This window comes from Canis aureus, chromosome 25 (assembly GCF_053574225.1).
Source record: "Canis aureus isolate CA01 chromosome 25, VMU_Caureus_v.1.0, whole genome shotgun sequence".
Classification (NCBI taxonomy): Eukaryota; Metazoa; Chordata; class Mammalia; order Carnivora; family Canidae; genus Canis; species Canis aureus.
The window spans coordinates 3721443-3741819 of record NC_135635.1 but is presented as its reverse complement, the minus strand read 5'-3'; the positions used below and the strand labels follow the sequence as shown (position 1 = coordinate 3741819).

The 20377-nt window shown below is 39.0% G+C and overlaps 1 protein-coding gene and 1 pseudogene across 8 annotated transcripts in view; one reads left to right on the top strand and one right to left on the bottom strand.

The window, feature by feature from the left end:
* TFCP2 (transcription factor CP2) overlaps window positions 1-20377 on the bottom strand; it is a 60813-nt gene that overhangs the window by 10244 nt on the left and 30192 nt on the right. For 7 of the 8 annotated variants that reach the window (XM_077870026.1, XM_077870022.1, XM_077870020.1 and 4 more), the window contains 5 exons: window positions 8448-8599; window positions 7903-7979; window positions 6459-6564; window positions 3198-3304; window positions 982-1134 (listed from right to left, as the gene is read on the bottom strand). In XM_077870026.1, coding sequence (XP_077726152.1) covers window positions 982-1134; window positions 3198-3304; window positions 6459-6564; window positions 7903-7979; window positions 8448-8599 — 595 coding nt within the window. The remainder of the gene's footprint in view (window positions 1-981; window positions 1135-3197; window positions 3305-6458; window positions 6565-7902; window positions 7980-8447; window positions 8600-20377) is intronic. The other variant, XM_077870027.1, reaches the window with a different exon arrangement.
* LOC144296810 (heterogeneous nuclear ribonucleoprotein A1-like) lies at window positions 18315-19636 on the top strand (annotated as a pseudogene).

The following is a 20377-nucleotide window of genomic DNA, read 5'->3' as shown; positions in this document are numbered from 1 at the left end:
AACAGTCACATGTGAAACAAGGATGTATGTATAATGATGTAAAGACAAGATGGATCCTTGCATCTAAGTCTGAAAATAGGAAATTTAACTGTGTGATGGAATTGAAAAAGAATAAGAGACCTAGGGACACCTGGGTGGTTCAGTCAGTTGAGTGTCCGCCTTTGGCTCAGGTCAGGATCCCAGAGTCCTGGGATCGACCCCCGTGTCAGACTCCCTGCCCAGTGGGGAGTCTGCTTCTCCCTCTCTCTCCCCAGCTCGGGCTCTCTCTCACAGTCTCTCTGTTAAATAATAAGAGATCTATAGCTATGGACATGGATCTCTAAAGCACATAGCAAACTGAAAAAAAGCAAGCCTCATAACAATTCATACAGTACAGTCCTATTTATGTTTTAAAGACAAGAAAACATGTGTATACTTAGGTACACGTATATATAAAAGCACAGAAGGGGACTAGAAGGATACATGCGAAAATATGACCATGGTGACCTCTGGGAAAGGTTGGGAAGTAAGGGTAAAAGTGGTAAAGGGGGACTTCAGTCTGAATACTTCTGTATTAATTAATCCTTTGCAATGAGACTACATTTATCTGTGTGATAAAAATGAAGACCAAAATAACAAAAGAAAGTCAAATATCAATGTAATCAAAGCTATCAACATTTCATAATTTTGTGAGCTTTTACAAGAGCTTGTAATTTCAAAAGACTTTAAGAGCTTTCAGTGAAAATCCGTGTTTTAGCCTCTACTCCCCTGTCCAAGTTCCCCTTCTCCCATGCCTATCCTATATAAATTCATTACCAGGCATCTCAGGAATTATTATCTCAAGAACTCTGGCCTAGACTAGTTTTCACAGTTGTTGAAAAAGGAAAAGTTAAAAAAAAAAAAAAAAAAAAAGGAAAAGTTAACTTTCTGACTTTGTAATTAATGTTAAAATTGAAAAATGAGGAAAATGGATACAAGGGACAGCATGACGCCCAGGAATACCTTGAAGACTTTGATCTGACAGCTGGCTGAGTGTAAGTGCTCAGTATACTCCCCATTTTCATTTTCCTTGAAGGTATCAATTTGTACTCGGAACGGCACTCCCTTTTCTCCTCCATGCTTCCTCATAGTGAACTCTGTGCTAATGCAGTGTACCTACAAAGAATACAACATCCAGGTTTCAGTACTGCTAGCTAGCCACATCAGTCAACAATATTTTTTGAGCAACTACTAACAGCAAAACCTTTAAAAACACTATGAACACCTATAAAAAAAAAAAACCTTTCATGCTAGGGGCACCTGGTCAGGTCAATGGTAGAGTATATGACTCGTGATCTCCGGGTTATAAGTTCAAGCCCCACATTGGGTGTAGAGCTTACTTAAAAACATCTCTGTAAATAAAATCTTAAAAAAAAAACCTTTTAGGGATGCCTCACTTAAGCGTCTGACTTTTGATTTCGGCTCAGGTCATTGTCTCAGGATAGGGAGATTGGGTGCTATGCTCATAAGGAGTCTGCTTGAGATTCTCTCCCTCTGCTCCTCCCCCTGCTTGCCTGCACATCCTCTATCATTCTCTCTTTCTAAATACATAAATAAGTAACATCTTAATAAATAACCTTAATTCTCTTATTGATCTTAAAGAATGTATATTCTAAAGGAGGAAATAAGGAAAATTAATTAGTTACAAATGAAACAAAGTAAATATACAGATCCAATGCTAACAAAAGCTACTAGGAGGAACTACGTTCATACTGCTTCAGAGAATACAGAGTTAATATAAAAGAGAAATGATTTATGTTAGTAAAAGTTTCCTGCACTTTAAGGTAGAGTTTAAAAAGCAGAGGCACCATTCATGCTGGGAAAATAGCAAATGAAAGGTCACTGGCAATAGTGGAAAAAAAGGTTTGCAAAGGTTTGCTTGCTACTGCATAAAGTGAAGACTTTGGTGAATCTTAACAGTGAAACCTTGACTGATCAAATATTAGCTTAGGTAAGTTAATTGTTTAAACTCTCAATTTTTAACTTAAAAGTTGTTAATTTCTCTAAGCCTCCAACACTATTTCTACCCTACAGGATTATTGCTGAAAATTTTAAATAAAATAATGTATACAAACTGTTTACTTAACACAGTGACTATCTAATGGGACATAATAAACCACAGCTTTCTTTATTACAAATAATTTTAAAGGAGGGATGCCTGGATGGATCAGTGATTGAGTGTCTGCCTTTGGCGCAGGTCGGGATCCCAGAGTCCTGAAATAGAGTCCTGCATCGGGTTCCCTGTGAGGAGCCTACTTCTCCCTGTGCCTATATCTCTGCCTCTCTCTCTCTGTGTCTCTCATGAATACATAAATAAAATCTTAAAAAAAAAAAAAAAGAATTTTAAAGGAATCTACCCAACAGACATAATTGGATATATAAAAACAACTTTTTTTTTTTAAGATTTATTTATTTATTTATGAGAGACATAGAGAGAGAGGCAGACAAGGAGGAGGGAGAAGCAGGCTCCATGCTGGGAGCCCAACATGGGACTCGATCCTGGGACTCCAGGACCGCACCCTGGGCCAAAGGCAGGTGCTAAACCGCTGAGCCACCCAGGGATGCCCCCCTCTTTATTTTTATATAAACAAACTTTAAGCATAAAGATGTTCAAAATAACTTTACAGATAGTAGGGAAAATTTAGAACAATCTAAATAATAATAGGGAAGTCATAGTGTATCCAAAGAATGGAATATTATACAGCCATTAGCAAGTATCTTTTTTGTTTGCTTGTTTTTTGTTTGCTTGTTTTTTGTTTGCTTGTTTTTTGTTTGTTTTGTCATACAAATAAATAAATTGGGGAAATTAAAAGGGCAATTCAGACATTCCTCATTGCTCTCAGGCAAGTGTTGAGGAATCTAGACTTGATAGGCTAGAATCCTGTTTTATCCTTCAAGAAACAAACTGGGTGGCTCAGCTGGTTAAGCATCCAACTCTTGATTTCAGCCCTGGTCATAAACTCAGGGTCCTGGGATCAAGCCCTAAGTCAGGCTCTATGCTCAGCAGGGAGTCTGCTTGGATTCTCTCTCTCTCTCTCCCTCTGCCCTTCCTTCTGCTTCCTCTCTCTGTCTCCTAAATAAATAAATAAATCTTAAAAAAAAAAAAAAAGGAAAAAGAAGAAACAAATTGGTAGCAAGAGATGCTCTTCATAATGGGAATCCCATTTGCAATGCCCTACCTGAATAAACACAGATGTCCTCTTTGCCGGGTCCCACAGGAACTCCACTGTATTCAGTTGGGTTGGATTAGCTCTAGGATCGATTATACCCACGGACATTGGGATATCTGAGAAATAAAATGGTAATCATTGAACAATTCTGAGGGCCACTGGGTTTAAATAAGATAGCACTGATTGTTTTATTACTGGTCCCTAGTTACTAAGATTTTTATGTATCACACCCTAACCCTCTTTTTGCCAATGAAAAGGGTTTGATTAAAGCTAAAATGGACCTAAGTACTTTCTGAGTATCTTTTTTCCACTTTGAAAGGTTTTTTAAATAAGACAATTTAAACACAGTTTCCTTTTAATATGCCAAAATTCTACTTAAAGATAGATTTAGTCTACACACTAGCTCCAGTGTCATGAAAATTGTAACTAAATCTGCTTCACTTACAGTTTTAAGATTAGTGTTACTGATAGAAGTATACTAAGGAGATTGCTATAGAAAGATAAAGCAGAGTGTCTGAATAAAGGCAGAAGCATTGTATTACAGATAGAAGTGGGAAAAATTTAACACAGAGATTGATGCTGGCCTTAAAATTATCAAGTAACCCTGCTATAACAGAGGAACAAATCTGATACTCAAGAGGGAAGCAAAAATGAGCTCTAGTAGAATTCTGCTTTCCATTCTACATAGCATATAATCAAATATCATTTCCTGACTTCTATTAATATTCAAACTGGGGAGAGAAAGCCAGGCTGATAGCTATAACTATACTACCATTTTATTCCCAATTCAAACAAGGTATTAAGTGGGTCCAACAGTGTTAGTTGTGTTGGATTTATCCTAAGGTCAATTTGTCAAATGGGTATCAGGATAGCTGTATTAGAATCAGTGTTCTCTCAGGTCAAATTAGTAAGTACTTAGATTTGTTTAACAACTATGTTTACTAGTAAGAGATAATAACCAATAAGAGATCAAAGACATAGATGCCAGTATTAAAAGTACATTCATGAAGAGAGACAGCATGTATGTTTGTAAAGGAACTTCCCTATGATTTAAGAAAAATAAATTCTACTCTGTGTAGCAAAGCAGTAGGGGAAAAGTCTAAACTGCAAATCAAGAGACATAGATTCTAATCCTAGGTCTCTTACTTTAGGTAAAACAAACCACTAATTTGCCTCTCAGTTATTAGTAAAATAAAAGAATTTGTAGCATTTGGGGAAAAACCTGGCCCCTTTTATACATACACAAAATAAAATATCAGACCCTGAATATCCAAAACAATCTTGGAAAAAAGTAAAGTTGGAGATGTCACATTTCCAGATTTCGAAACTTCCTACAAAGTTACAGTTATCAAAACAGTGTGGTACTGACATAATGATGGAGACACAGACTAACAGAACACAACAGAAAGCCCAGAAATGAGTCCTCACATACATGATCAAATGATGGCTGACAAAGGTACCAAGACCATTCAGTGGGGAAAGAATAGTTGTTTCAACAAATGGTGTTGGGAAAACTAAATATCCACATACCCGGAATGAAGGTGAACTCTTACATCGTATACAAAAATTAACTAAAAAATGAATCAAACACCTAAATGTAAGACCTAAAACTATAAAACTCTTGGCAGTATACATATATACTTCCAAGTAAAAGCTTCGTTGGATTTTGCAATATTCTTAGATATGACAATAAATGCATAGGCAAGGCAATAAAATTAATTAAATAAACTGGATTACATCAAAACTTAAAACTTTTATGCATTAAAGGACATTATGAACATAGTAAAAAGACAATCCACACAGAATGGAAAAAAATATTGCAAATCATATACCTGATATGGGATTAATACCTAGAATACATAAAGAATGCCTACAACTCAACAACAAAACCAGATTCAAAAATGAGGAAAGGACTTGAATATACATTTCTCCAAAGAAGATAGATAGATAGATAGATAAATATATATATATATATATATATATATATATATATATATATATAGCCAATAGGCACATGAAAAGATAACCAACATCACTAACCATTAGAGAAGTATAAATCAAAACCACAATGAGATAACCACTTCATATCCATTAATATGGCTACTATTAAAAAAATAGAAAATAGTACTTGTTGGCAAGGAGGTAGAGTATTTAGAACCCTTGTTCACTTCTGATGGGAATGTAAAATGTGTAGCTGCTATGGAAACAGTATGGTGGTTCTTCCAAAAATTCAAAATAGAATTATATATATGATCTAGCAGTCTCATTTCTGGGTATATACACAAAAGAATTGAAAACAGAGACTGAAATAAATATTTGTATACCCACGTTCATAAGCTGCATTATTCACAGTAACCAAAAGGTAGAATCAACCCGGATATCTACTAAAGGATGAATGGATAAACAAAATGTGGTGTATATACACAACGGAACATCAAACAGACTTAAAAAGGAGGAAAATTATAATGCATACCACTATATGGATGAACCTTGAGGATTATGTGAAGTGAAATAAGTCAATCACAAAAAGACAAATACTAGATGATTTCACTTATCTGATGCACCTAGAGTAGTCAAATTCATATAAACAAAAAATACAATGACGGTGGCCAGGGGCTGGGGAGAAGAGGGAAGGAGGAGTTATTGTTTAATTAATGGGTACGGAGTTTCAATTTTGCAAGGTGAGAAAAGTTCTGGACACGGATGGCAGTGATGGCTGCATAATGTTAATGTACTTAATGTTGCTAAATTATTTACTTTAAAATGCTTTATAATGGTAACTTTTACCACAACTAAGTTAAAAAAAACAAAAACAAAAAAGTCATCCTAAAATAATGGATGCAATTGTTATGGAACTGAAGGATCTACACTTCCAACTTCAATTTTGATATTATCGTCCCAGTAGTTTTTTATACTTAGTCAATAAACATTTCAGGGTTTATGCTAATTGAGCCCCTGAAGCATTCTGAATCAATGTAAACATCAAGTAAAGAAAACCAATTCTTGGGACACCTGGGTGGCTCAGCAGTTGAACATCTGCCTTCAGCTCAGGGTGTGATTCTGGGGTCCCGGGATGGAGTCACACACCGGGCTCCCTGCATGGAGCCTGCTTCTCCCTCTGCCTGTGCCTCTGCTTCTCTCTGTGTCTCTCATGAATAAATAAATAAGATCTTAAAAAAAAAAAAAAAAAAAAGAAAGTAAAAAAAACCCCACAATTTTCAGACCACACTTTTATAGGCATTTCCTGGGCAAGAGATTCCCTTAACTCACCAATATCAAGAATTCTATCTCCAGGTCGATTCCACCTCCAGCCCTCCAGCTGCTGATGTTCAGTATACTGCAGTCGTCGGTCATGGAACACTACACGGAATATACTCTGAAAGGAAGCAACAAAATCAAATGAGAGTGGGATCCTTAAAAATCAGTGCTGATAAAGGAAAACTACCAGAAGTCACCTCCAGTTGGTTTCTAGATACAATCTAAAATTATTTTTCTTCAGATCTGTTTCACTCTAAAACCCATGCCATACTAAACTCTTTTCAGGGTAAAATTTATAATTGCTCAGATATAATCTCTATAGTTAACTGAAACCATATTTAAAACTTGGCTTAGGGCATCTGGGTGGCTCAGTGGTTGAGCATCTGCCTTTGGCTCAAGTAGTGATTTTGAGGGGATCCCTGGGTGGCTCAGCGGTTTGGCGCCTGCCTTCGGCCCAGGGTGTAATCCTGGAGTCCTGGGATCGAGTCCCACATCGGGCTCCCTACATGGAGCCTGCTTCTCCCTCTGCCTGTGTCTCTGCCTCTCTCTCTCTCTCTGTCTCTCATGAATAAATAAATAAAATCTTTAAAAAAAAAAAAGTAGTGATTTTAAGATCCTGGGATCCAGTCCCGCCTCAGGCTCCCCACAGGGAGCCTGCTTCTCCCTCTGCCTGTGTCTCTGCCTCTGTGTGTGTGTGTGTGTCTCATGAATAAGTAAATCTTTTTAAAATACATTTAAAAAATAACAATAGAAATAAAAAAAAATCTTAAAAAAAAATTTGGCTTAAACATTAGTCCTCATGGATTGGGCAAAAAAAGACTTATTGGAAGCATTTATACTTCTCCCTACTGTTACCATGTAATATCCAGCTCAGCTCTTTGGGTATATATGAAAATCTCACCAGGTTCCCTGCTTGCTAACCCACCGTGCAGCACTGAGGGTAAGCAGGGGTTAATGCTATCAATTTTCTTTTTGTTACTCTTATTTGTGGAGGTGCGTATTAATATCCCTCCCATCAACTTTTATAGTTGCTAATCAAATTCCTCTGTCCCAATTGTGCTGTGAATTCATTGCTATAAGTCTAGACTAAGAAAACTGTTATTTGTCGATAGTAGTTTCTGTTTTTCTTGCTACTAGACCACGTATCCAAAGAGACACTGGAGCTTCTCTAAAAATCTCAAGGTGGTTACTCTATTCCACGCCAAAGAGCTTCAATGGACCAGGAGACTACTTTGACATAGAATGGTAAGCCTTCTGTTTTTACAGCTCTATAAAACCCATGTGAATGGGGGTGGGCTCACTCGTACTCCAAAGAAATAATGGTTTACCACTCTGCCAGCAAATTGTAGTAGGTAAGAGATACCACCAAGCCCTTTATGGAAGCAAAAGAACATTACCCAAAAAGGGTCAATAAAAGGATATTGTGCAGAGGAATGATTTACTCATTTTCTTTTACCTTCACCAACTTGCCATTAATTTCTGGAAGTTCTCCAAGTTTCCTATTGTCTAGCATACGAATTTCATAAGACTGTCCTGGAAGAAAAAGTAACTACATATTATATTCATAGATTCAGATTCAGAAAGAATAAAATTCAGCTGGTTGAATATACAAGAGTATAATATTATTAGTATTAGTAACAACTATAATCCTTTACTATGTGCCAGGAACAGTGCTAAGTGTTTTCATATATTATTTCATTAATTGATACAATTTTCAAAACTATTATCAATCTCACTTTTACAGATAAAAGAATTGAAATGTAAAGAGTTTAAGTAGCTTGTCCAAGGTCACACAACTGGTCAATAGAGCTGGGTCAGGATTGAAAGAGGGAGATAGGAACTAAAAACGGGCAGGTACACAAAAGAAGGTAGCAATACACATCAAATATGACATTAAATGGTCACACTAGAAAGATGTACTTTTTACATGTAAGTATACCTAATAAAATATCATCAATCCAGCAGATCTTGATAACACTAACAAATAAGGAAGTATCTAACCTTGATTGAGATACGTCAGAGTTTCATCGTGGAGTTTCACAGCTGGAGAGGTGGCAGCACAAAGCACATACTGAAAAGGCAGGATTTTATTCTCATTATCAGGGGGCAAACTTGATTCTTCTTGCTTAAAAATGGGCAATGCAAGGACATCACTGAAATAAAGCAAACAACTTAGGTTAACATGTGACAGTGGTGCAAAAGTGGATTTATGTTGACACAATTTAACTGCAATTTGCTTTGGAAAAGTATAAACATTACTCACTTTGATAAAGTTTCTTCCCATTCAGTTCAGATTACCTGCTGTGCTATCCCCCTCACCATAACAATGTGGACAATGACAAATATTCACTGCTATAGCCATTTAGACAGGGGTTCCTAAAAGGGCTCTGAAAATTACATGCAGAGTTCCAAAATGTCAATTTCGGACACTCAGTAATGTATTTGTTCTTAGAAAGGCACCAACTAGGGACTCCTGGGTAGCTCAGTGGTTGAGCATCTGCCCCTGGCTCAGGGAGTGATCCCTAAGTCCTGAGATCGAGTCCCACATTGGGCTCCCCGCAGGGAGCCTGCTTCTCCCTCTGTGTCTCTGCCTCTCTCTCTCTGTGTCTCCTGTGAATAAATAAATAAAATCTTTAAAAATAAAATAAAATAATAATTTTTTTTAAAGGCACCAACTGCACTTATCTTTATAACCCTATCAGCTGATCTATGTGAGGACTAAAACAAGACTCAGAATTAATTCCTAGGAGCCACTTGAAAAGGACAAATCAATGACCAGGATATATTTCAAGATCAGCTTACATTCTGTGAAATACAACTAACTAAAAGTGCTGTGTTTCAGTCCCTAAAAGCCTTAGGTAAATTTTAGACAAGCTCTCTAGTCTTCATTCCTTCATCTATAAAATGGGAAATCACATTTGCTGGTCTAGAGTAAGTATTTTGGAAACCATAAGGGACTAAAATTGATGTACAAGATTAATAATAATTTTTCCTCATAAACTCTAGTCATGGATTAGTGGGAAAGAATATCCTGGGCCCTCTTCTGGAGACCTACTGTTGTGATCAATATTTGTCCCAGACCAGACTTTATTTTTTATTATTATTTTTTTAACTTTTATTTATTTATGATAGTCATACAGAGAGAGAGAGAGGCAGAGACAGAGGCAGAGGGAGAAGCAGGCTCCATGCACTGGGAGCCCGACGTGGGATTCGATCCCGGGTCTCCAGGATCGCGCCCTGGGCCAAAGGCAGGCGCTAAACTGCTGCGCCACCCAGGGATCCCCCAGACCAGACTTTAAAAGAATCTTAAAAGATGTACCAAATTAAAAAGTATTTCCAATTATCTCAAGACATGCCACAAAATTCTCAAAATAAAATCTGTTTTAATTAACTGTAAAGAACTTGTGCATGTATTCACTAGAACAACTAAAGTTAAAAAGAATGACAACCCAAATGTTGGCAAGGATGTGGAGCAACCAGAACCCCTGTTCTTTGCCAGGAGGCGTTTAAAATAACAAAAGCAAAAAATAAAAAAATAAAATAAAATAACAAAAGCAATTTAGAAAAAGATTTGGCTGTTTCTTATAATAGTAAACATCTATCTGCCCTTTGATCCAGTGATTCTATTCATAGATACCTATTCAAGAGAAATGAAATTATAAGTCCACTCAAGGCTTGTACACAACTGCATATGGCATAAAAGCAAAAATTGGAAAGAATCCAAACGTTTATAATTAAGAAAACTAGATGCACAAACTGTGGTATATTCATACAATGGAATACCAGCAGTCAGCAAAAATGAAGGAATGCAATAACATGGATGAATCTCATAGACATAATACTGAACAAAAGAAACTAGACAATAAGAATATAGAATGTACGATTCCATTTATATGATGTTCTAAAATAGGCAAAACCAAGGAGAACAGTGGTTTCCCGACAGGGCAGAGATTGATTTAGAAAATATACAACGGAACTTTCTGGGGAGATAAAAATGTTCTATACAATGCTAAGTGTGTGGGTTACACAGCAATTCTTTATATGCATTCTCAGCAATATGCATTCTCCCCAAAAGGTATGGAATTATGACATTCAGGTAAAAACAACCATTGAAAAGAAAATGGCTGAACTCATGTAAATCTTAGAGACATTATAAATTTTTATTGGAGAAAAAAATAAGCAGAAAATGTTCTGACTATTGTCCTAACAAATCCACAAAGGACCAATGAAAATTTAATGGCATAAATGCTTAAAAAAAAAGAAAAAGAGGAGTGGAGAGGGAAGAGAAAAGATATTCCTCTTTCTGCTGATGTCTAAATAGCAAGACTACATGTTATTAGTTGAATCAGGGCACCCAAGATGCAAACCTTTTTTTTTTTTTTTTTAAGATTTTATTTATTTATTCTTGAGAGTCAGAGAGGAGACACAGAGACATAGGCAGAGGGAGGAGCAGGCTCCATGAAGGGAGCCCTATGTGGGACTCAATCCTGGGACTCCAGGATCATGCCCTGGGCCAAAGGCAGGCGCTAAACCACTGCCACCCAGGCGTCCTGCAAACCAGTTTTTATGAACAAAAGTTTCTTGTTGCTAAAAAGTATTTCAAAGGCTAGAAAAACAAAGGGTGCTTTCCTCTCCCTGAGGTCTGGAGGTATATATGCTTTGCTCAAAGAGTAGGGGTTGAAGGGAGAAGGTGAAGAATCCTTTTTTCTGCCCATATTAATGTCAAGTGAAACATACTACTGATCCCTTGAGACTATATAACACTGGAGAAATACTGGGTTTTCTTAAAAAAAAGTGCTCCAACCCAGTTCTTCCACTTCTCAAAATGAGGAAGCTACTAATGCTCTCACAACAAATAGTACAGAAAATAAAGCAAAACACTACAAAACTTCAGAAACATGATGTTTGGGAGACTTTGTTGTCCTATCATGCTCAACAAGTATCTCAATACATATCATTCTCAAATACACACATCTGATGATTCCTTGAAAGATTAATGAAGATTATCAGGAATCAAGGCAAATCGGATTTTGCAACATAGCAACAGTTCAACCTTTTAGAGTGTAGGGCGTTTTTTCCTTCTTCTCAAATATTACTGCCTTGCAAGGCTAATACACAGCAATAGTCCCTAGTCTTCTCAATATAATGTGGCTTTACATCTAACCCCTCATGACTAACCAAAGGACTGTCATTTGATGCTGAAAATTTTTAAATTTATTCTAAAAGTTACCCCTAAAATTAACTAACTCAAAACAGGCAAACTAAATACACAAAATTTTATATTCTCATCAGATATTAAGATCCCGAAACCTCAAATATATTTGAGTTACTCATGTTCTTGCTACACTACATTTTTTTACCTTGCTGTGGGAGCAAGAGTACCATTCAGTTTCACATTCCTAGGGACAGAGGCTAAAGGTCACACTGGTGAACACAGCGCTAGGACTCTGTCTATAGCAAAACAGTAACAGATTAAGTAAGCAACAATTTTGGAAATGCAAAAGTCCGCTCCTTCTTAGAGGTAAACTGAGCATTGATTAGGAAAACCCACTGTGGTGGAGTCTAAGTAGTTGGTACCAATGTATAACTTGGCATTTTATTACATTTTCCAATTGCTTCATGTATTCTAAGTAATCTTTACACCCAATATGGGGCTTGAACTCACAAACCTGATATCAAGTGTTGCATGCTCCACCGACTGAGCCAGTCGGGCACCCCTGCTTCATGTATTTAATTCATTTCAATGAAACATAAGCTATTTGAAGGAGTAACTTCTCTTTTCTGTACTTAGCAAGTATTTGTGGATGTGATTTATAATTTTGCCTGCATTCTCCAGAACACTCAGCACTAGTACACCATGATCATTTTGGAGTCTGACACCTCACCATATCTCTGATCAAATATAAGGTACAGAAATCTCACCTGATAAAAAGATAAGTTGAGTATATGTTAAAAATGTGCATCGCCAAGTATAAATTCACACCACGAAGGGAAACATCAGAAAGCATCTGAGTGAAGGTAACAGAGGAACAATAGCATAATCAGGAGTGATCTTTCCTGTATGTAACTGGGATTCCATAAAGAGCCGCTTCATGGTCTCCTGAGCCATACATCACTCTTCTGAGATACAGTAGCCTCTGAAAGGTCTGTACCAATTCACAACTAAGTACGAATTTACTTAACATTTTCCTCAGGCCTACCATCTGCTGAATGCCCTCTCTTAGAGAGCCCAAGAAGGGAGAGGGAAAGGTTTGATGAGCTCTACCTTGCATAAGAGAAGCAGATAGATAGTTTCCGTTTTCTTTGATGCTATGGACAACCTAACTTGGCATAATATGAGGTCCTGAACTTCTAACTTCCCTCATTTATGCCCTCATTTAGCTCCACCAAGATGAAAAGAAAACACCTGAAACAAAACACATCAATACCCCTATGTCAGTCCCAGGGTGAAAGGGCAAGAACTAGAGAAGCTACATTCTACTCTAAGGTCAACTTCAAAAGAAAAAAAATCCAGTAAATAACCAGTCAGAACACCTTGAAAAAAGAGAGGAAAGCAGCATAATTTCCTCTCTTGCTTTAGGAAGATTTGTGGGAAGGTTAGAAGGGCAGACCAGGGAGACCTGGTAAGAAGAGATGGTCCTGCAAGTTTCAACACAAAGCCAGTGAGATGTCCTTACTACTGAGTAATGGTAAAATAAGAGTACTTTCTGGTAGGAGCCCTCTGTCACAAAAAGTAATAAATTGAAAAATCTCATTCAACTAAAAAGCACCATATATAATAATTTAAAAATTGTCGGGATGCCTGGGTTGCTCAGGGTGTGATTCTAGACTGGGGATAGAGTCCTGCATCAGGCTCCCTGTGAGAAGCCTGCTTCTCCCTCTGCCTGTGTCTCTGCCTCTCTCTCTGTGTCTCTCATGAATAAATAAATAGAATCTTTAAAAAAGAACAATAATAAAAAAACTAAAAATTGCCTTGCTAGGGTGCCTGGATGGCTCAGTTGGTTAAGTGTCTGACTCTTGGCTTCAGCTGAGGTCATGATCTCAGGGTTGTGAGACTAAGCCCCCCTCCGCACTGGGTATGGAGCCTGCTTGGGATTCTCTCTCTCTCTCTCTCCAACCCCTCCTCTACCCTCCCCTCTAAAAAAACTGCCTTCAGGGTGTCTAGGTGGCTTAGTCAATTAAGCAGCTGATATTTTATTTTGGCTCAGGTCATGATCTCAGGGTTGTAAGATTGAGCCCTATACTGGGTTCAGCAAGGAGTCTGCTTCTCTGCTTTTCTCCCTTCTTTCCCCCCACCCGCCCCTCCCGAGGCTCTCTAAAATAAATATATTTAGATAAATAACAATAAATTATAAATAAATAAATCTATAAATAAATACACCTTTTTAAAAAAATTGCCTTGGGGCGCCTGGGTGGCTCAGTTGGTTAAACATCTGCCTTCAGCTTGGGTCATGATCCCAGGACTCTGCATCGGGCTGTCTGTTCCAGGAGTCTGCTTCTCCCTCTTTCTCTGTCACTCCCCCTGCTCCTGTGTACACGCTCTCCCTCATAAATAAATAAAAACTCTTTTTTTTTTTTAAATTGCCTTGCTAATTATTCTATCACCCAGAAGGCAGGAGAAATGAGTGGAATTTTAATTCTGAACTGAATTTGACCAAGAAGAACCGATCAGAAAAGAGGAAGTGGTGGGAGCCTGAAAAGGAAGTAGCCAAGCCAGATAGGTAAAAAGAATAAAGAACACAGCCAGAGGTGGTTCCTAATCTCTTAGAGAACAGGCTTCAGAAAACAGTGACAACAGGACCCAAGCCCATGGCCCGAGATAATAAAAGGAGAGACAACAGGATTGAGGATCTCAAAGATGAAATTTTGCTAATCTCACATTATCGGAGATAGAGAGAAAAAAGAGGGGAGGTACCTAAAGAGGCTGAAGCTAAAAGGAAAGCTCACCATCAGCTCAGAATTTAAAGTACACGCTCAAGAAAAATATATATCAAAGGAAAGAAACTTTATTTATTTTTATTTATGATAGTCACACACAGAGAGAGAGAGAGAGAGAGAGAGAGAGAGGCAGAGACACAGGCAGAGGGAGAAGCAGGCTCCATGCACCGGGAGCCCGACGTGGGATTCGATCCCGGGTCTCCAGGATCGCGCCCTGGGCCAAAGGCAGGCGCCAAACCGCTGCGCCACCCAGGGATCCCCGGAAAGAAACTTTAAAAAGTGGCATTGATATATATAAGAAGCTGGAGCTGAAGCCCAGAATGTGCTGAGACTTAAAAAGTATGAAGAAGGGGTGTCTAGGTGTCTCAGTCTGTTAAGTGTCTGCCTTCAGCTCAGGTCATGGTCCAAGGGTCCTGGGATCCAGCCCTGCATCAGGCTTCCAGCTCAGTGGAGAGCCTGCTTCTCCTTCTCCCTCTATTGCTCCCCCTGCTTGTGCATATGCACTCATTCCCTCTCTCCGTCAAATAAATAAATAAAGCTTAAAAAGTAAAAAGTATAAAGGCAGCACAGGTCTACCCTTTGATGTAAATAGCATATTACTACTAATTAATAGACTAACATATATTTTTTTAAGATTTTATTTATTTATTCATAAGAGACCCAGAGACAGAGGCAGAGATATAGGCAGAAAAGAAGCAGGCTCCATGCAGGGAGCCTGATGCAGGACTAGATCCTGGGACTCCAGGATCACACCCTGGACCAAAGGCAGATGCTCAACTGGTGAGCCATGCAGGCATCCCAATACACTAACATATTAATTGTATTTGGGAAGGACACAGGGATCACTAGGAGCCATAACCAAACTAACTCATTTTCCTTTTCTTAATATAGCGTGACAAAGGAATAATGTAAACATAAATATTTCTGGATTTTCGAGGTGAAAAACATGAATTTTGTAATAGTTAAGTGGCTTCATAGATCACTAAACAACCATACCTAAAGAGTGCAAGTAAGTCTAGAAAGTTTAGTAGTACGGCATAGGACCCCAAAGAAATCTGTCCTCTGCAACATTTTTTAAAATAACTTGGATGGGGCGCCTGGGTGGCTCAGTTAGTTAAGTGTCTGCCTTTGACTCAGGTCATGATCCAGGAGTCCTGGGATTGAGCCTGAGTCTGGCACCCTGATCAGCTCCCCCTCTCAGGTAAATAAAATCTTGAAATAAATAAAATTTAAAAATAAAATGACTTGAATAATGACATTGAAGAGGATGATGGCCGAATATATAAATGATAGGATGAGAAAGCAAATATCCTGTATGATAGAATCAACTTTTAAGGTAATCCTAATTGGGGGATCCCTGGGTGGCTCAGTGGTTTGGCGCCTTCGGCCCAGGGCATGATCCTGAAGTCCCAGGACTGAGTCCCGCGTCGGGCTCCTGGCATGGAGCCTGCTTCTCCCTCTGCCTGTGTCTCTGCCTCTCTCTCTCTCTCTCTGGCTCTCATAAATAAATAAAAATAAAATCTTTAAAAAAAAAATAAAGTAATCCTAATTGGCTGGAACAGGAGGTAAGATTTAATAAGGATAAATATAACATCACGCACTTAGAACTAAAAAACAGCAAAATGTCCCAATACATGTGAGATAGACTAGGGGTTTAATCTATTTCAGGGACACCTGGGTGGCTCAGCGGTTGAGCGTCTGCCTTTGGCTCAGGGCGTGATCCCGAGGTGTTAGGATCGAGTCCTGCGTCAGGCTCCCTGCATAGAGCCTGCTTCTCCCTCTGCTTGTGTCTCTGCTTCTCTGTTTGTGACTCTAATGAATAAATAAATAAAATCTTTAAAAAAAAAAATCTATTTCAATGAGACAAAAGGTATAACAATGGCAGCCAAAAATGCTGATAGTAGGTTTCATTAAAAACAAAGTCTGATAAGGGAAATGACATTCTTCTCTGCAAATCAGACTACGCTTGAGCACTGGGCTTAGTTCTGAGTGTGGAACTTTAAAAAGAGTACTTTAAGGGGTACCTTGGTGGCTCATCAAACATTTGACTCTTGGTTTCATGTCAGGTCATGATCTCAGGATTGTGGGATCAAGCCCCACAATGAGCTCTGCACTTAGCATGGAACCTGCTTGTCCTTCTCCCTCTGCTCTTCCCCCTGCTCTCTCCCTCTCTCAGAAATAAAAGTAAAATCTTTATTTTTTTTAAATTTATTTATTTATTTATGATAGTCACAGAGAGAGAGAGAGAGGCAGAGACACAGGCAGAGGGAGAAAGAAGCAGGCTCCATGCACCGGGAGCCTGACGTGGGATTCGATCCCGGGTCTCCAGGATCGTGCCCTGGGCCAAAGGCAGGCGCCAAACCACTGCACCACCCAGGGATCCCCAAGTAAAATCTTTAAAAAAAGAAAGAGGACTTTAAAAATCTAAGAAAAGAATAGTGAGGGGACCTAGAGTCATGCCATTTGAAGAGTAAGTGAAGGAAATGAGGATGTTTGTCTGAAGCAAAGTCTTGTTCGGTCTGCTCCATAAAGAGAATTAATTATCAGTTCAGGATTGGACAAGCTGACCTTTAAAAAATGCCCTCCGTGGCTCCTGGGTGGCTCAGGGGTTGAGCATCTGCCTTTGGGTCAGGGTATGATCCCGGGGTCCTGGGGTTGAGTCCTGCATCAGGCTCCCTGCATGGAGCCTGCTTCTCCCTCTGCCTGTGTCTCTGCCTCTCTCTGTATCTCTCTCTCATGAATAAATAAAGTCTTTAAAAAATTAAATAAATAAAAAAAAATATGCCCTCCAAATCAACTCTATAATTTTATTATTCTAAAAAGAATTAATGTTTTGAGTCTGTTCGGGTTTTTGAAACTGCACTGGGATAATCCTAAGGATCCTACATATTATTAGGAAGTACTAATTGGTATACAGTAGCCTTTAGTAGGCAGGAAATATCATCATTTCCTTGTGATTATAGTCAAAAGTATATTCTACAGCATCTGCTATAGAAGGTGGCAGGCAAATGATAACTATACAAGCCTATATATTATTGGCAAGACCAAACGGCTTGTAAACCTGTCTATGCTTTTTTAAAATTTCATTTTGACCTTTGTGTATTTCCGATGACAAAACAAGGACTAACCAAATCGTAATAAAGGCATGAACAACATCTAGGCATGCAAAACTTTCTGTATACCAAATCCAAAAGACTCATCACTGTAGTTTTCTCTAACACAATTTCTAAAAACAGTATTCTCAGTTAATATGAAAACATAAAAAGGTTTTTAATTCTTAGAAAAAGTCTACATCTTATTTAGCCAAAGGTGATTTTAATGAACTGTGCTCTCAGAATACATTCTGCTAGGGACGCCTGGGTGGCTCAGCAGTTGGGCATCCGCCTTTGGCTCGGGGCATGACCCCTGGGTCCTGGGATCCAGTCCTGCATCGAGTTTCCTGCTGGGAGCCTGCTTCTCCCTCTGCCTGTGTCTCTGCCTCTCATGAATAAATAAATTTTTTTAAAAATCTAAAAAAGGGGCAGCCCAGGTAGCTCAGCGGTTTAGCTCTGCCTGCAGCCCAGGGCCTGATCCTGGAGACCCGGGATTGAGTCCCACATCAGGCTCCTTGCATGGAGGCTGCTTCTCCCTCTGCCTGTGTCTCTGCCTCTCTCTCTCTCTGTCTCATGAATAAATAAAATCTTTTTTAAAAAGTCTAAAAAAAAAAAAAAAGAATACATGATGCTAAACTATGTATGAACTAGCTGAGTAAGTGGAATACAAGTGTCCTGAGGTACTGGTAACTCCCTTTTTAAAAAGAAAACTTCAATCATTCATTCTAATATTTATTGAGTACCCACTAAAAACTACATATCAATTTTTTAAAATAAAATTACTTTCCTGCTCCTTTCTGCCCCTGGACGCCGCCGAGTAAGCATCGTTACAGTCTCCCCTCCCACCGCCGTCATGTCTAAGTCAGAGTCTCCCAAAGAGCCCGAGCAGCTGCGGAAGCTCTTCATCAGAGGTTTAAGCTTCGAAACGACCGATGAGAGTCTGAGGAGCCATTCTGAGCAATGGGGGACGCTTACGGACTGTGTGGTAATGAGAGACCCCAGCACCAAGCGCTCCAGAGGCTTTGGGTTCGTCACGTAGGCCACCGTGGAGGAGGGGGACGCGGCCATGAACGCCCGGCAGCACAAGGTGGACGGAAGAGTCGTGGAACCAAAGAGGGCTGTCTCCCGAGAAGATTCTCAAAGACCCGGTGCCCACTTAACTGTGAAAAAGATTTTTGTCGGTGGCATTAAAGAAGACACTGAAGAACATCATCTAAGAGATTATTTTGAACAGTAAGGGAGAATCGAAGTGATTGAGATCATGACTGACCGAGGCAGTGGCAAAAAGAGAGGTTTCGCTTTTGTGACCTTTGATGACCACGACTCTGTAGACAAGATTGTCATTCAAAAATACCATCCTGTGAATGGCCACAACTGTGAAGTAAGGAAAGCCCTATCGAAGCAAGAGATGACTAGTGCTTCGTCCAGCCAAAGAGGCCGAAGTGGTTCTGGAAACTTTGGTGGTGGTCGTGGAGGTGGTTTTGGTGGGAATGACAACTTTGGTCGTGGAGGAAACTTCAGTGGTCGAGGTGGCTTCGGTGGCAGTCGAGGTGGTGGTGGATACAGTGGCAGTGGGGATGGCTATAACGGATTTGGTAATGACAGAAGCAACTTTGGAGGTGTCGGAAGCTATAACGATTTTGGCAATTACAATAATCAATCCTCAAATTTTGGACCCATGAAAGGAGGAAATTTTGGAGGCAGAAGCTCTGGCCCCTTTGGTGGTGGAGGCCAATACTTTGCCAAACCACGAAACCAAGGTGGCTATGGCGGTTCCAGCAGCAGCAGCAGCTATGGCAGTGGCAGAAGGTTTTAATTACTGCCAGGAAACAAAGCTTAGCAGGAGAGGAGAGCCAGAGAAGTGACAGGGAAGCTACAGGTTACAACAGATTTGTGAACTCAGCCAAGCACAGTGGTGGCAGGGCCTAGCTGCTACAAAGAAGACATGTTTTAGACAATACTCATGTGTATGGGCAAAAAACTCGAGGACTGTATTTGTGACTAATTGTATAACAGGTTATTTTAGTTTCTGTTCCGTGGAAAGTGTAAAGCATTCCAACAAAGGGTTTTAATGTAGATTTTTTTTTTTTGCACCCATGCTGTTGATTGCTAAATGTAATAGTCTGATCATGACGCTGAATAAATGTGTCTTTTTTTAAATGTGCTGTGTAAAGTTAGTCTACTCTGAAGCCATCTTGGTAAACTACCCCAACAGTGTGAAGTTAGAATTCCTTCAGGGTGATGCCAGGTTCCACTCGAAATTTATTTGCAACCTGCTTGGGCACAGAAGCCATTGTCTCCACAAACCTTGGTGTGGTTGAACTGACAGTTAATGTGTTGTGACCTGGAGTTCACCGTTAAAAGGGTCACCCAAGCAAAGTCCTGGAGTTTATTTGGTTATTATGATTGTTGGCACATCCTATGCAATATATCTAAATTGAATTATGGTATCAGATAAAATTATAGATGGGATTAAAGCTTGTGTATCATCCATTATCATGTGTAATCAATAAACGATTTAATATTCTCTTAAAAAAAAAATTACTTTCCTGTTTTATTCTTTTATTTCCCCTTCCTTCGGTCTTCCATGTTTCAGTAATAGGCAATGAATGGCACATCTTTTTAGTTCTTATGATTTTTTTAATGCAGTTTATGACATCATCTATTCCCCATCCTGTACTCACTTCTCCCATTTCAATTTACTAAGTTCTTTTCCATTTATGCTTAACTTGCACCTAAATAGTTGCTAGACACTTCCTATCTATGGAAGAGCAAATGCTAAACAAAGAGCTTGGGGGAAAAAGGAAAATAAATGAAATCTAGATGATTCAAATGTGGCCTTGTTTTTTTATTTTTTATTTTTGGCCTTGTTTTTTTGTTGTTGGTTTTCTTCTAATGGGG